The sequence below is a fragment of the Callithrix jacchus genome, chromosome 10, assembly GCF_049354715.1.
Source record: "Callithrix jacchus isolate 240 chromosome 10, calJac240_pri, whole genome shotgun sequence".
NCBI classification, from domain to species: domain Eukaryota; kingdom Metazoa; phylum Chordata; class Mammalia; order Primates; family Cebidae; genus Callithrix; species Callithrix jacchus.
In genome coordinates, this window is record NC_133511.1 from 51,794,819 (window position 1) to 51,812,292 (window position 17,474).

Sequence of the window (17,474 nt, forward strand, 5' to 3'; positions counted from 1 at the left end):
TAGTTACAAAGGGGGTGAAGGCATTGGGTAAATACAGCCATTCCAAATGGGAGAAATTGCCCAAAACAAAGGGGCAACAGGTCCCATGGAAGTCCCAAATCCAGCAGGGCAGTCAAATCTTAAAGTTCCAAAATGATCTGCTTTGACAGCATGCTTCACTGTTTCACATCCAGGTCACACTAACAAGAGGTGCTGTCCCATGGTCTTAGGCAGCTCTGCCCCTGTGGCTTTGAAGGGTACAGCCTCCCTCCCATTTGCTTTCACAGGCTGGCAGTGAATGTCTGCTTTTTCAGGTGCACCATGCAAGCTGTTGGTGGATCTACCATTCTGGTGTCTGGAGGACAGTGGCCCTCTTCTCACAGTTCCATTAGGTGGTGCCCCAGTAGGGACTCTGTGTGGGGCCTCCAACTCCACATTTCTCTTCTGCACTGCCCTAGCAGAGGTTCTCCATGAAAGCCCCGCCCCTGCAGCAAACTTCTGCCTGGACATCAGACATTTTCATGCATCTGAGATCTAGACAGAGGTTCCTGAACCTCAATTCTTTACTTCTCTGTACTTGCAAGCTCAACACCATGTGGAAGCTGCCAAGGCTTGGGGCCTGAATCCTCTGAAGCCACAGTCTGAGCTTGATGTTGACCCTTTTCAGCCATAACTGGAGGGGCTGAGATGCAGGGCACCAAGTCTCTAGGCTGCACACAGCTCAGAGACCCTAGGCCCAATCACGAAACCACCATTTCCTTTTAAGCCTTTGGGTCTGTGATGGAAGGGGCTGCCATGAAGACCTCTGACACGCTCTGGAGATATTTTCCCCATTGTCTTGGGGATTAACATTTGACTCCTTATTACTTATGCAAATTTCCTAGAAATTTATTATTTAATTCTTTTTGTCAGTCATTCCTACATGTCCTCATTCAATAAATATTATTATATATAATATCATATGTGCCAGGAAGATAGCAGTGAAGCATACAGTTCAAAACCCATTTTAGTGCATTCTATCACAGATTCCACTGGAAGAAAACACAGAATAAATAAAATAAATAAGTAAAACATAAATCATTTTATGTAACTATTCTTGATGAAAGCAGGAAATGGTAACAGAGAGAGCAGAATGATAGTTGCCTTTTTAATAGGGTGGTCATGGCAGGATGTATTGAGAAAGTGACATTTAGGCAAAAATTTGAAAGAAGTAAGCTTTGAGGATTTTTTAAGGAAAGCATTAAAGGCAGAGGAAATGTTCAAAGCAAAGACACTATGGTGGGAGGATACCTGGTGTCTTCAAGCAACAAAAGATCGCTGTAGATGAAACAGTGTGAGAAAGGGAGAAAAGGTGAGTTCTGGGATCAGAGAGGCAGTCGAGGAGTGGGAGACAATTGTAGGGATTTGTAAACCATTATAAAAATTCAGAATTTATTCAGAGAGATGGGTAACTAACTGGGAGTTTTGAGCAGAGGAAGGATATGAAAAGATTTCTATTTTTACAGGATATTCTTCTTGCTGGCTGGGGGTTAGAATGGGTTTGGTCGGGGTTGGGGAAATTTAGAAAGGGAAGAAGCAGAAACAGTTTAGGAAACTATCACATTTTTAAGAGGTATTGATGGCTTGGGCCAGGGTAATAAAAATACGGGGAGAAACGGTCAAATTTTAGGGATGTTCTAAAGATGAAGCCTGCAGTATTTGCTGACTGATTACAATGTACAAATGAAAATTATGTTTTTTCCTTTTTTCTACAATTTTTATTAGAGTTAATCTCAAAACTCTCTACATTAGTTACCACTTTCCATAAATATCTTTAGTATTTTCCAACTTCCTTGATCTCTTGACCAAAATGAACAGAATGTCTTCGTTTTGTAATTATTATTAAAAACAAAACAAATAGCAACAACAAAGCCCCATGGAGATTTGACAATCCCTAAAGTTACAATTCAATTTCTTTCATTTTTTCATGCATGTATTCTCTCAGAAAATCCTGGTTGAGGACTTATATAATGCAGGCACTATGTTTAGATTTTATTCACCCTGATCAGTTTTCTTTGAGTCTCTGGACTTCCATGTTAATGCTCAAGCTTAGTCTTAAAACTGCCACCCTTACTGCAATTTTGGTATGAAAATCCCTTACAGCATTTTCTGGAACATTCACGTGACTTGTCATATGACTATAGTTCAAATGTCACTCACTCAGTAACTTTAACCTTTCTTTTGGCACTTTCTTGGACCAAAAAAAAAAAACTATTTTCCTCCCATATCATTTTTCTCTGCTCATACAATACTTCTAAATAATAGAAAGTAATTGGGGAAATAGAGAATTTAAATTTGCTTTGTAAATGGGATGCATCTATATTGGTTTAAATGAGAGGTTTCCTTGAACACACTCCTACCCACTTACTCCCCAGTCTTACCCTCCTGCCTCATTAGTGTCCGTTCCATATTGAGTTACTAAAATTTACACAAGACATATGTGAAATATGCAACATTTTCCAACTCCCTTTCACAGACTTCCTAGAGAAATCATGCTGTTTTTTTCTGTGAATAGTTTAAAGCATTATAGCCTAAAAGAAAATAGGTATACAGTGGTTTCTACACATAGGAGAAAATGCTAGTGTTTTTCACTAAGCAGAATGACAGCTAGTTTAGGAATGGAAAATGAGCTTAAGTGCTCACAAGGCTTAGTACTGTGTTCCTTCAAGGGGTAGACTACGGGGCATAGTAGACGTCAGTGTGGAAGAGAAAGTGGCAAAAGAAAATTATTTTTCAAGACAGTTTTATCTATTGGAAGGAACAAAGCCTGGAACAGGATAAGCCTATGACAAAACTGTGGAGTAAGGGACATGTGTCTCTGGTACCTTTAGCTTTGTCATTTAGTGTCTCTTTTCCCCTCCATTCATGAACTCTCTAGGAAGCTTAGGCTCTTTTCCCATTCATTTTTAACCAAATAGGTTGTCAGAAAGCCTGAAATATCTATCAGAAAACATGTCTCTAAATATTCCATGGGATATTTATCCACGACAGCATTTGCGTCATGAGTGCCCTCACTCACAGAGGATGGAAAACATTTGCTTCTTGGCATCAGAGAAAGGTGATGGAAGAATTCATCAATGGAATCTTCCTAGCATTTTACAAATTGTAGCACATTTGCAAATTCTACTTCTATATAATGCTCTTTGCTTCATCCACTGACCTTTCCCTTCCAAATCATATAGAGTCCCTGTCTATAATTCCTGTTTAACGATAAACCCTCCTTCGTATTCAACCTCTTTGCTAAACTGTCATTTACTGCTGTTTTAAAAAAAATTAAACTGAAACCTAGTTCCCACCTAAGGACATTCCTACCCCTGTATCTCTCTCAAATAAAGTTCTTACTCTTCTGTATCATGTGTCCCATAGGACAGAGAGATGGAGGTCAACAACTTAATGCTGCTTCCAGACACATTCCATACCCTCACATACAAAAATGTGAACACTAAAACTCTGATTCAATTGAGATTCATTAAGTCTCATTATCCCCATATCTTTTAGCTTTGTTTATAACTACTATTTACTGCCAACTTCTGGGTGAAGAACTTCTGTCCATCCCAAACTCTTCTACCATTCTGAGTGAATTTAGTGCTTGTATAAAGGACAGATAAGTACCAAGCTTCTTTTTTTCCCTGAAGTCTAATACATTTTAACGTTGATATACCTGGTCACTTACTCAAAGTTTATCAGCCTCGCATGAGGCATCATTATTTTCAATATGAAACTCTCCTTTTCTGCCAGCTTCTGGCATAATTCTCCATCTATCTATCTGCTACTTCACCTAATATACACATTTATTATTTAAACTGCTTTATTGTATTCTAGTCTTTTTCTTCATTCTGTACTCATTTATACATTCTGGGTCACATAGCCAATACAGAAATGTCAGTAATCCAATATTCACTAGATATTGGTAAGAAACAGGAATTGAGGTGAAGAAATGAAATTTTGATCCAAATTATAATAGAAAAATTACATTCACTATCCAATCCTAAATTATTTTTACCCGCATATCTCTTAGATTTACCAGATGAACATGGGCTCTTGTAGAACTGAGTAAAGAGGAGCTAGAACTTCCAGGACAAAAGAAGGTACAAGAAGAACAACAACAACAGAAAAATCCTTAGGGAAGATAACCAAACCTCATTTTAGAACAAGCCATTCTGAAACTTATTAAAGCTTTGTGAGAGCTTTTCATGCCAAGCTTCTGGCCTATAAACTAAAGTGTCAAAGCTGTATTGGGCATAAATCTAGAAATCTAGAGTTATAAGAAAACCATCAGATTGAAGAGCCTTGAACTCCATGTCTGGCATATGCAAGGCACTCAGCAAATTTTTTTTTCCAGTAAATGTTTTAAGGGAATGCTTACATTAACAGTGTTACAAAAGTTTTTGGACAGGTAGAATGAGCATGCCTCTTAGCCTCCTCTTTCCACTGTCTACATAGTTTACCTGTTCTGAATATTTTCAACAATTCTCACAGTATTTGCAACCACCAGTATGCTGACAGTTTCCCTGTGCATAACAATCCTCTAACCTCCAAATGTTTATACTCATGTGTCTACTGAATATGTCCACTTGGATGTCCCACCACCATCTCAAACCACATATTCCAAAATGAAGCTTTTTATTTCCTTCTCCAAATATACTTCTTCTCTTGTATTTTCTTGACTCAGTTAATTGTACCATCCAACACAGTACCTGGAGTAGCATCCCATACTTCTCCCTATTATGCTCATAATTCAATAAATCCTACTCATTTTTGCTTTCTGTCTTGAGACTGTACTCTATTTTTCTTCTGTATTATCACTTCCCTAATCATTAGCTTATCATGTCTCACATGCATAATTGTAGTGGTATTTATCTCTAGTTTTGTTCCTTCAAGTCCATTGCATTTTATCTAAATGTCAACGCTGATCCTGTTTTATCTAGTATAAAGATTCCACAATGACATCTCATAATCAACAAGTAAATTCATCATTTTTATATATTTCTCCATCTGCTTTCCCAGAGACCTCCTATTTTATACTTATTACAATAAAAATTACTCAACAGTGTTTCCCAGTATACATAATACATCTAAGTCTCCTTACATGTTTGCACTTGATTTTCTCTTCTACCCCTACTCATCGTTTCACAGTGCATGTTTACTCAATTATTCAGATTTGTCTTAGGTATCATATCTCACTGAAGTGTTCTCCGCCAATCTAGTATGGGTTAAGTAGCCCTTCTTGTGTTTGTTTCTATAAAAAAACTTCTTACATTGTTTGGAAATTATCTGTTTACATTTTATCTTCTCACTCAAGACTGTGACCTTATCAACAACATAGTCACCCATGTGCTCCTTATCACAGTGCCCAGCACATGGACTATTTAGTAAATGGTTTTGAATGATGTAAACTAAACCTGCATGGTACAGGTATAGAGACCTAAATGAAGGAAGAAAATTTAACGTCCTATCACCAGATCTTCTTCTGGCTGTCCTTGATAACTCTGCTAATTATTTGCAACATGGGGTCAAGAAGAGAAAAGGTAAATATGAGCTTTTGTAATTTTGTTTTTAAATATACTAACATTGTCACTTATCGGAAAAATGAACAGAAATAGCATGAGCTTTAGAATCAGAGAAACCTGATTTTTCACCTTGCGTTCCCTGATCGTAAATCACATGAGCTTGGGCTTACTGACACTGATCCTCAGTGTCTGTCTTTTCAGAATGAATATAATAGCACCTGCTTTGTGTGGATGTTTTAATAATTTGCAGTAGTGTGCAGAAAACAGCCTGGCATGCTCAATATTTTGTCATTACTACTTTATATTATAACTTTGAATATAACTATAGTATGTTAAATATTTCATTTGAAAAGTTAATTAATACTTGCAAAGCACTTAAAACAGTGCCTCACAAGAATAAGTGGATGTGTGTTTTAGTGTCTAAAAGATATATAAATTTATTATGTAAAAGAAATGATATTTTTAAATTGATATTTCATGAACTATAAGTTCTGAAAAGCTTAAATTATTTTTAATTGACAATTCAATATTTCTAAAGTAAACTCAACTGGAAAAAATGTTGAGCTTTTAAACTCAACAGTAGAGACTATCAAAGCTATCAGCAACTTTGAGCAGCACATTATTGCTGAATGGGATAATGAGCAAGTAAATGAGATAATAAGTGAATGAATACAAATGTGATCTATTTAAATATCTGGTGAATAAAATTAAAGTTACAGACAGGAAAGAAGGGTCCTATAAGAAAGCAAAGATGAGTTTCCCATTCTGTATTAATGCCATTTTCAGCTTGCATTTTTAACATGAGCTTTGATATTGTTTTGTATTTTCATTATTTTGTTGTTTTTTGTATGTCAGTGAAAACCTTTACTAAAAACAATTAGCTTTTGTTTCTGGTTTTTGTCTTGTTTCTATTGTTTTTCTAATCTCCTAGGTTCAGGGGTACATGTGCAGGTTTGTTTTATAGGTAAGTTATGTGTCACAGAGGTATAATGTGCAGATTATTTCATCATCCAGGTAATAAGTATTGTACCTGATAGTTTTTTGATCCTCACTGTCCTCCCACCTTCCACCCTCAAGATGGCCCCAGTGTCTATTGTTCCCTTGGTGTCCATGCATACTCAGAGTTTAGCTTCCATTTATAAATGAAAACATGAAGTACTTCATTTTCTGTTCCTGCATTAGTTTGGTTAGGATAATGCCCTCCTGTGCCATCCATGTTACTGTAAAGGATGTGATCTCATTCCCTTTATGACTGTGTAGTATTCTATGATGCATATGGACCACATTTTCATTATCCAGTCTATCATTGATGGTAATTTAGACTGATTCCATGACTTTGTTATAGTGAATAGTGCTGCAGTGAACATACACATAGATGTGTCTTTATGGTAGAAAGACTTTTATCCCTTTACTTATATGTCCTGTAAAGGGATTTCTGGGTCAAATGGTAGCTCTGTTTTAAGTTCTTTGAGAAATTACCAAGCTGCTTTCCACAGTGGCCGAACCATTTCCATTCCCATCAGCAGTGTATAAGGATTCCTTTTTCTTCACAGAGGTTAGAGATTGATAGAATAGGATTCTTAGAATCTATTACATGTTTTATAAACAGAGGTCACCTGGAAGAGTATGTCTGTGGTCATGAGAGAAAGCAAAAGAGAGAGAAGAGCTTACAAGCATGAAGACTGTACGTTTCTTAATTCATTTGTGAAATATTTAATAATTAATTCACAATTAACCTAACAGAAGATATTCAAAAATATGTTAAGGGTCCCTTTGTAAGGAACTGAATGACCACCAATAATTTACTATTCTATCAATATTCTTTCAAGCTGTAGAGCAGTATTTTAGTTGAATAATTGAATTCACAAATAAGCACAAAATACTTTGCATTGAAATGTGGGGCATCATTGCCATGTTGCAAACCATTGCTACTTCTAAGGTATTTTCTTTGGTAAAATTAAGTCTACTCTATCTAGCTTGGTCTGATGCTTTACCTCCTTTGACAAAGTCCCTAAGTTCTTTTCCTTGCTTCTTTATGCCTACATTTAAAGATGTCTAACTTTTGTACATAGTTCTTCTTTTCTCCTTATCCTATTGTTAAGTAAGTTCTATCAGGCAGGATCTGCAGATTATTTATCTTTATATCTGTAGTGCGAAATCCATTACCTAGGATTTAATGAATGCTCAACTAATGTCTGCTAAATAGGTAATCCATTAAATTCATTTGGCTTGATGTAATAAGCCATTTTTCTTCAAATATTAGATACTTTAAACATTTTGAAAGGGAAAAAAATGAAGAGGAAGGCCTTTGCCCCAGGATCAGTAATGATCTTGACTTTGTTAAATTTGTTTCATTTTATACTACTTTTGAAACAGCAGGAAAAGAAACAAAAGATTTTGACTGTACTGAGGTGAACAAGTATCATCTAGTAACTCCCTTTATCACTGCCTATTGGATACTGGGAAAGTGAATGAAGTGGTATCGTACCAGGCTCTGGCTTAATTAGCAAAAAGGTAATAAAGCCTTAAGAGTCTTGAGCCCCTGCAAGCTCTACTGGTGATATTCTCTACTGATGAGGCATGTGAGTTTCATGAAGTCAGTTAAGTAAAACTAGCTTTCTTATTTGGCAAACAGAAATATCAGCTCTCTTTTAACAATCTCATGGAGTTGAACCAATGAATAAAAAAGGTGATTTCTGTGGAATCATGTTGGCTCAAAAAACTGTCATTGAGGTATAAGAACTTATCTTGATGCACCACATAGAAGAGTAATGTTGGGAATCTCATCACTTATTTTAGATGAAATATCTAGTATCTTCCAAGGGCAGTGAACTGCCAAGTACAATGCAAAAGCTGTTTGAGCCACACTCTAAAATGGAGGCCTCCCAATACTGATAGTCAAACTTCAGCTTAATGGTTATGAAACTTTTCATATCCAAAGAACATGTCTCCTCACCTCTGTTATTACCAACGTCTAACAGCATCTAGAATGGTATCACTCAGTGAGGGCTTGTTCAAGATAATAATTAGCTTAAAAACTTGATAATGGGGCCAGGTACCGTGGCTCACGCCTGTAATCTCAGCACTTTGGGAGGCTGAGGCAAGCAGATCACAAGTCAGGAAATTGAGACCATCCTGGCTAACATGGTAAAACCGTTTCTACTAAAAATACAAAAATTAGCTAGGTGTGGTGGCCGGTGCCTATAGTCCCAGCTAATCAGGAGTCTGAGGCAGGAGACTTGCTAGAACCCAGGAGGCAGAGGTTGCAGTGAGCCGAGTTGCTGCCGCTGCAATCCACCCTGGGCAACAGAGTGAGACTTTGTCTCAGAAAGAAAAAAATTGCTAATGGAAGGCAACACATAACAATGGCTAAAGTGTAGATTCTAAACTTAGACTCCCTGTATTCGGAATCCAGCCCAACCACTTACTATGTATCTTTGATCAATTTACTTAACCTCTATAATCTTAGGCTTCTTCATCAGTAAAATGAAACAATAACAAAGCCTCTGGCCTAGGACTGTTCCCGGAATACAATTTAGGTAAAGTTCTAACATAGTGGTAAGCACTGCATAGATTCTAATGTATTGATTGATATTCATCTTTTTCTAAGATGCTTAAAATTGCACTCCTTTTGCCATTGAATATTAACTGTGATAAATTCACAGTTCAATAGGCAGTGTGAAAGATGGGTTACATGTCTTTTAACCAAAAAGTAACAGTATCAACCCTGATGTTGTCTGTCCATATGCCATCACAATCAACTAATAAGTATCACAGGTTGATCATTGCATTAAGAACAGGAACCCCTATTTTGGCACAGGGTGACCATCTCCACAGTCACGGCCCTTCCTCAGCCTGGCAGTTAAGCACACAATCACGTCTTTCTGTTTGCTCCTGTCCTTGTTCATGCTCACCAGGTACAAAGACAGGAGACTGGCCCAGCACAAGTCGGAAATAGAGTGTTTCACCCCCAAAGGGAGTATGGGGAATGGTGGGAGAGCAACAATGAGCAGGTAAGCAAACTATGAGTGGTCTGAGGTGGTGTGAAATAAATGTATGCAAGCTAGAGGAACAGGTGGCTCCCTAGTCTGGGTCCTCACTTAACTGTGTATCCCGGACAGTGTGTCCAGCTTGCGCCACTACTGGTTTTCCATGTGTGTTTGCTTTGTAAAACCTATGACGTCCTCATGTGAAGTAATGGGAGCCTCCTGTCCCCGATGCTGCTGTTTCCCAGGGTTGTGCGCTTTGCATGTCTGAAGCCTTAGCTCACAGTCAGTCCTCCTCTGGGTTTTAACTTATTGGTCAAATGGTTCTGGAGTTTGCAAAGTGGAAGAGATTGGAGGAAACTCATATTCCAGGGCTATTCAATCAGTTAATAAAACAAATGCAAAAGCTTAGAACTGGTTTTAAGGAAAGGACTACAATTGAGAGAAGACTCCAGCCCCTGATCCTGGACAAGCCTGGAAATTAATATGACTTACTTTGAAAGTAACATCATCTCACAGCCAAGGGCAAATGCCTTGCCAAACTAGTGGACTGTAGAGACACGTGGCTTTTCTCAAACTGAAATCAGGAAAGCTAATCCTCCTCTAGCTACCATAGCTTTGCATCTCCTTTACTTCCTTGTGTTGGTGATGAGCATTCTCTGTCGCTGTGCTGTGCATGTTCCTTTATACTAGGCACTCCCGACTGAGTTGTACCTAGTAAACCAGAGTATTTGGAACTATAAGCATTAGCTAAGCTGTGTTGCATGAAATAAACGTGCTTTATTGCATGGGACTTGGTTTTGAGAAAAGGGTCCTGGAGACAAAGACAGTCAAGATTGACATTAAACAGTTCCAGAATGTTGAAGGAGTCTTGAGTAGAGGAGTCACTTGCCATGACTTAACTCTCCACTTCTAATTTATTGCGGCATTTCCCAATCTGTCTGTGGTGTAGGGGTATGGAGGGAAACTTTAGCAAATCATTCTGGATTGGAGAAAAGGAAAACTCCAATAAGCAGAGTGTGTGCATACGCGTGTGCATGTGCTGAGAGCAGAGCTTCACACCTAACTGCGTAATAAGAAGATAATCCTGTGGAAATTTCATCCCAAACATCGAGTTTGCTTCCTCAGTAGTAGGCACCTTCCTGTTTTGAAAATAAAAACTAAATTTTTCCAAGGCCCACCACATTGCACAACTGCTGGAGGACCATTCACATTGCAGCCTATGAAATGGTGTCCAGAACTATTCAGCATACAGTCTGAGCAACCATTCATAACAGCCTTGGCCAAAAGCTTGGCTCTCAGAGACAGAGCAGTGATAGTGAGTGTATATGTATATGCATTTATGTGTGCACATTGGTGTAGCTGATGGCCTTATGCCAACAATCCCTCTGTATAGCTATCTTTGGATCTCAGTGTGTCTGCAAAATGAGCCTCAGAGGATCATTTTGTGTGAATAACTCAATAGACTGCTACTGGGGCTTCTATTTCTCTTCCACTTAGATATAACAAAGTAGCATAATTCCTGTCCTTGAAAATTAGGTAAACAGCACCAGAGTAAGCTGGACAAGGTGAAAGTGACTTCACCAAATGAGGGCTGAAGGGATGTTTCTAGAGTGACTTCTAACTTGAGGTATAAAACTGGGGTTCCCAAACCTGGCAAACTTAGCTGACTATCAAACAGACTGAGGCAAAATATTGGGCAATACAATGTAAGAATCTGTCATGTAGCAAGTTTCCTAGGTCATCTCAATGAAGCCAGTGCATGAACTGGTATTTTAGAGTAATCTGTTCATCTAGGAGATAACATGGGGCTGTTTGTGGCAAGCGTTTGGTTTCAATTATGCTATGCAATGCTCTTAGCAGTGCTTAGTGAATGCTTAGAACTTCAGATCTGATCATCCCAGAAATCAGATTTGCTCAAGACTGTCTTGATTGAGAACTGGGGAAATGGTCAGAGAGGGTTCTACACAGAGAGTAGGAGATCCCAGATAAACACACCAGGCTTCCCTGAGTCAGGTCCAGATCGACAAAGGTAGCCATTTGACATATCTCCAGAAAGTTAGTTCTGAGTTTCTCTACAACAGCAAGACATCATTTAATTTTTGCTTTCTCATCTGTTTGGATATAGCCAAGGTAATGAAAAGGCTTATTACATTGATATATCCTTGTGGAACAGAGGAGAATCATGCAAGCTACAATAAAATCTGTTGGAGCAACCACCTCAGCCACACAGATAAGCAGAGTTAATTGGAACAAATAATCTTGCCTTCCTAATATCTCTTCATTCTCATTTCTTTAGCACTATATAAAAACAGACTCTCTCTCTCGCTCGCTCTCTCTCTCTCTCTCTCTCTCACACACACACACACACACACACACACGAGACAGAGAGAGAGAGATGAGAGGAGACATGCAGTACTTAAGCTTTCCCTGAGGGAGTAGAAAAGGCCTAGAGACATATGAAAAGAGAGGCCAAAATTCACAAGGCCTTGGTATCTTTTTTCCAACTTCACATTTGTTCATATAAATATAGACACACATGCACACATAATATTTATCCATGAGGAATAAGTTTAAAATGAACATTAAGAGAAAATATGTCAGAGAGCAGATCACTGTGATGGAAATAGTTTCTAAGTAAGGGTTTGGAGTAGTTAATCCAAATTTGCTTACTCAGGAATTGAATGGAAGGGCTAGAGAAAGGTTAACTCTATGTAGGCGAGGCTTTCATAGGTATTTTTAGGGTCAATAAATAAGGCTTTTTTTGGAAATTCATCCCCACTCCACCCCCCATTGCTTCCAGGAGTCAAAGCCAAGCATCACATTTACTCTGCAAGCATCTGGGACTCTTCTGTAGCCATTACTGAACAACCAGTTCCAGGAAGGGGCTGAGGGGAGCTCAAACAACCACAGAAAACCAAGAGTGTCATCCCACATTTCATTTGTCTGTTTTCTGTAATAAAAATGTAGAATGTCGAGTACTCTATGAATCCATGCCTGGGATGATTACCCCAGAGCCAAGTTGCCTGGTGGAGAAAGAATGCATTTCACAATGTTTACAGTTGAAGCAGAGCAGAGCACATTTTCTGAACTGTAACATTAGCAGGGCCTTAGACAGATGCTCCTTTACTTTTGCCCTCCTCCCTCAACCCTCACTCTGGGAAAGGAATGAGAATATACTTGCCCAAAGCACACTAGCTTCCTGAAATACATTTCTGTTATCCCTTTATGTGAAGAGGCTTTTTTTAATCTTATGTCTGAATATAGTATAACTTGTCATCTTTTCATATTTTCACAGTGGACAGTCTAAGTGTGATTCAGAGCAGAATCCTCCTGATTGCAGGAGAAGTGAAAAAGAGTCCTAAACAGGGAGGTGGCTCTAAGAACTGGAAATTCTCTAAACCCTGTTACTGTGTGAGTTCCTAGCAAGATGGTCCAGCCTCAGGAATGACTGAAACCGCAACACTGAATGTTATTATCTTCTGTCTCAGCAGGGGCATGGCATTGGAGCACTCGGAATCTGTTTCCTGATGTGCTCATGTTGTAGCTCATGTAAGAGAAGCAAAGACATTCTGAGCCTCCTAGTATCTCTTTGAGAAACAGCTCCCTAAGTCAAATGAAATAGACAGATCCTAGTCCCCCTCCAGAGCTGGAGGAAGGAGGGTGGTATGGGTTATTTTTTAACAAAAAAGAGAATTATTATTGTTATTCTTTTGTGATATGAGCTATTTGAACTATTGACTTTCAATCAGTTGAGTAACTGATTTTCTTTTTTTTTTTTTTGAGACAGAGTTTCGCTCTTGTGACCCAGGCTGGAGTGCAATGGCGCAATCTCAGCTCACTGCAACCTCCGCCTCCTGGGTTAAGGCAATTCTCCTGCCTCAGCCTCCCAAGCAGCTGGGATTACAGGCAAGCGCCACCCTGCCCAGCTAATTTTTTGTATCTTTAGTAGAGATGGGGTCTCACCATGTTGACCAAGATGGTCTTGATCTCTTGACCTCATGATCCACCCACCTCAGCCTCCCAAAGTGCTGGGATTACAGGCGTGAGCCACCGCGCCCGGCCGAGTAACTGATTTTCACCTGCAATATGCAGCATCTAATTCTAGTAGGTATAATTGTTTAATAAAGCCTTAGAGAATTTAGTAAGAGTAATGTCATGATAGTCCTTGTTAAATGAGTAGGACCTCGGATAACCCCAAATATAATGTCACAAGACATTTTAGGATTGCCTTTCATTCATTCAATTATTTCTTTCTTCAGGTAAAGCTCATTTATTAACCACCTATTATGAACCAAGCACTCAAAAGACTCTAGAGAAAAATGGATAACCATTAGTCATATCCAGTTTTATAGAAAATGGAGATATGACTAATGCCCTTGAAAATCTGCAGTCTGTTGAGAAACAGAAAAACAGATAACTGCATGTAATATAAAACCCCTCTAATACAGGAAAGTTTATGCCTTAGATTAAGTCCCCATTGTTCATACACTACAGTTTATACCAGTATAAACAGAATTAAAGTAATAGAATAATACATAATAACAGATCTAAATTGAGTATTCAGAAAGTATAAGGCATATAGTTATATAAAATTTAAAGTCCATAGATAAGAGATTCTGCCTTTCCAGTACAGACAGTAGAAGCCAGCTAGTTTTTTAGAATCGATTAGAATTTCTACAATAATCTTCACTTTATTTATCTCCAAAGTCAATTTCAAATTCATATTCTAACATATTCTAAAAAAGAAGAATTAGTACCATTGCTATGATTATCATGTATCAGACACTATACTTGTCCCTTCCTGTATGTTATGCATTAAGCTCTCCCAAGAACATATAAAGAAGGGATACAGTTTTCTTTCCATGCTACACACAGAGAAATGAGGCTCAGGCAAATAAAATAACATACATAGTAGAGCAATTCCACGAAAAATCTAAAATCAAAGGAACTTCAATATCTGATTCTGGCACTAACCAATGTGTGACCTTGAAGTGCCATTTCAACTCTTCAATCTCCATTTTCTATAAAATTCAGATTATGATATAGCACTTCTCTTACTAGGTTGCTGTGAAAATTAAGTGGAATTATGTAAGTACAGCATTAGCATACTACTTGACACCCAGGAGGCATTCAATAAATTTTAGTGTGTGCTCTTACTATCCAAAGGCCACCCAGTTTTTCTTTTATGTATTTACTATTTTGTCTTGTCTTTCTCTACCCTGCCACCATGGTCATTTGCTCAAAAATCAATTCTCGAAAACTAAGTGAAACAAAATCTAATAATAACAAAAAATAAATAAATTCAATGATATAATTTCCCTGTTTTAAACTTCATGTTCTGCCATAGTTACCTATAAAAGCAGCCAACATTTATTGAGCACTTGGAAGCATGAGACGCTGTGTCAAATGCTTTATCTGCATAATTGTTTATTTAATCTTTGAAAAAAAAGTCATTGGTAAAGCCCATATTAGAGCCCAACTCAGTCTGATCTGATTCTGCAGTTCACGCTCTTTAATCATTATGTTATCAGCCACCCAGGAAAAAATACAAACTCATGCACCCAGAATAAAAGGCCCTTAATAAACTAACTCTGACCTAACTATTTGACTGTTCTTCCTACTGTTTTCATCCACATGTTCTCCTTTCCAGACAACCCAGATATATACACAATTCTCCAAGCAGGCTATTTTCTACAACAGCATATCTTAAGACATGCTGTGTTTCTAGCTGGATTATTCTTCCTTCCTCTTTCTATCCATCTTCTCCAACTCCCGTTCCTGCTCTACCTAGCAAACCTACTCAGGTTTCCAAAACAACTCTAAGGTCAATTCCTCCCTTAAGCCTTTTAAATGTCTTAGTCTAGCTAAACTCTGCCCAATTTCATAATTCTAATGTATTTTATGTTTACATCTGATATTGCTTATTATTTGGTTGCCTGGGTCTTCTCATTAAACTAGAGGTTTTTAAGTCTACACACACAGAAAAAAAAAATGTATGATTCACTTTTAAATCTTCAGTACTCAACAAGTGAAGAGTCTATTGATTCAATCAGCCACTCAGTGAAAGTGCCTGATAGGCTTTGAGTATGTAGGCAGCACTGTTTTAGGGACCATGGGGTGTTTGGGGAAGTATTAAAGGAACGCTCAAGGTCTATGTTGGACCTCCCTCCAAACAGTGGTATTCAGTTTAAAATCTAACTGTATTTTTTTGTTTCTTTGGGCCACACTGGAAGAAGAATAGTCTTGGGCTACACATAAAATACACTAACATAGCTGATGACCTAAATAAAAAACTACAAAATAAATTTAAGATTTTATACCTGTGACACCAATAATAAGGCCAAGATTTGGATGGTGGTCAGGATTGGAGGGAAGCAGGGACAAAGGTATGGCTAACAATAATGTAGCCAACTCATATGCACGTATGCCCTTCTTGAAAATTCTCAGTGAATAGTTACATACAAAGTGGATAAGTTCAACAGATATTAGTTTAATTTGTTTAACTTATTTGACCCTGAAACCATTTATTCATGAACCACCTATTGTCATTCTTATTTTCTATACCATTTGTTAATTTTATAAAAAATATATCAAAAAACATAGCATCAAAATTATGTCTGAGTAGCTTATAATAATCTCTGAAATCTTATTATAAGCATTTTCCCAAAGAAATCTTTTGTAAGACCAGCAAAAACATAAAAGAGTAGCTAATATTTGGTGACTGGAATATAAATTTACTAGCCTTATTAAGTACCACTAATATTAACCAGCTTTCTAATTATCTGCTTATTTTTCCAAAAGAATTATGAATTACTCAGAGTATATTCTATTTTTGTATTATTAAATTGAAGTCTTTTTTTAGCATGTAAAAAAATGCCATATATAAATGTAACAGGAATACCTGAATTCTGTGACTCTCATCTTATTTTCTGCTCAATTCTCTTCTTATCTAATACCCTTTTTACTAAAAAAAAAAAAAAAATGGTCAAAGCCTTGTGTGAAGCTGCTCTCCTTGCCTGTGAAAAACATATTTTATAGACATATATATGTACACACACAACTATATGCACATATTTATGGACAAACATACAGTTTTTTATAGATAATTCAGTAGTTATAAACAGTATATTTGCATATATTTTATTTGAAACAATAGATTTCGTAGCTTGTAATTTTTTATGAAAAGGAAATAAAAATCATTTCTAATGGAAAATCCTAAGCCAAAATGGGAACAGCCTGACATGTAGTCATCAAGTCAAAACTTATATGCTCTAGACGGGGAAGTGAATTTTAAGGGATACTTTCTACTTTTAATCTCACCTAAAAATAGGGATAAAATATTGGAATCCTGTCCAACTAATCGTACTGGCATTTCCCATTATGTATAATGGTAATATTGAAATGTAGGCAGAAGTTACTCAGCAAAGCTAAGTGCTCTGAAAATTTAAATCAATCTTTTTATCTAATCCCATGTTTAATGAGTTAGTTTGAACCAATTCTTCAACACAAGGATTGTTTATTATTAATCATTTTTAAAAACATTTTTGCCACTGTATCCCACTTGCTTTTACACTGTGTTTTTATACACACAGTCTTCCCTTCTCCTAGTATCAATAGCTCATCAAAAATCATGGCTTTAGCAAAATGTTTATACCTTAAGTATTTTCACTTTTATGCTCACAAGTTCTTCGAACCTCTCTAATCCTCAATTTTGTAGTCAATTTAATAGCCTACATATGACAACACACATGCAAAGATATTTTTAAAGAATGAAAGAATTTAAATGAGGAGATCAGAAATGTGTGTGTATATACAGAAGGCAATATATTACAGTTTAAAGAAAAAAGTAAACATTAATCAGGAATAGCTGTATGTTTGTGTACATCTACCAAATTAACTTTCTAAGGTCCAGAAAAAGAAAGATTTTTGTTGTCTTTGAGAACCAAAAAGATTGACA

The 17,474-nt window shown here is 37.3% G+C and overlaps 1 protein-coding gene across 6 annotated transcripts in view; it reads left to right on the top strand.

Annotated features, from left to right (window-relative positions):
• The window catches only part of GRM5 (glutamate metabotropic receptor 5), a 574,635-nt gene that overhangs the window by 541,319 nt on the left and 15,842 nt on the right, over nt 1–17,474 (top strand). For 3 of the 6 annotated variants that reach the window (XM_017977702.4, XM_035265279.2, XM_078339979.1), the window contains exon 9: nt 9,446–9,541. The exons of the other annotated variants lie outside the window; for them this stretch is intronic. In XM_017977702.4, the coding sequence (XP_017833191.2) occupies nt 9,446–9,541 (96 nt within the window). The remainder of the gene's footprint in view (nt 1–9,445; nt 9,542–17,474) is intronic. 6 annotated transcript variants of the gene reach the window in all.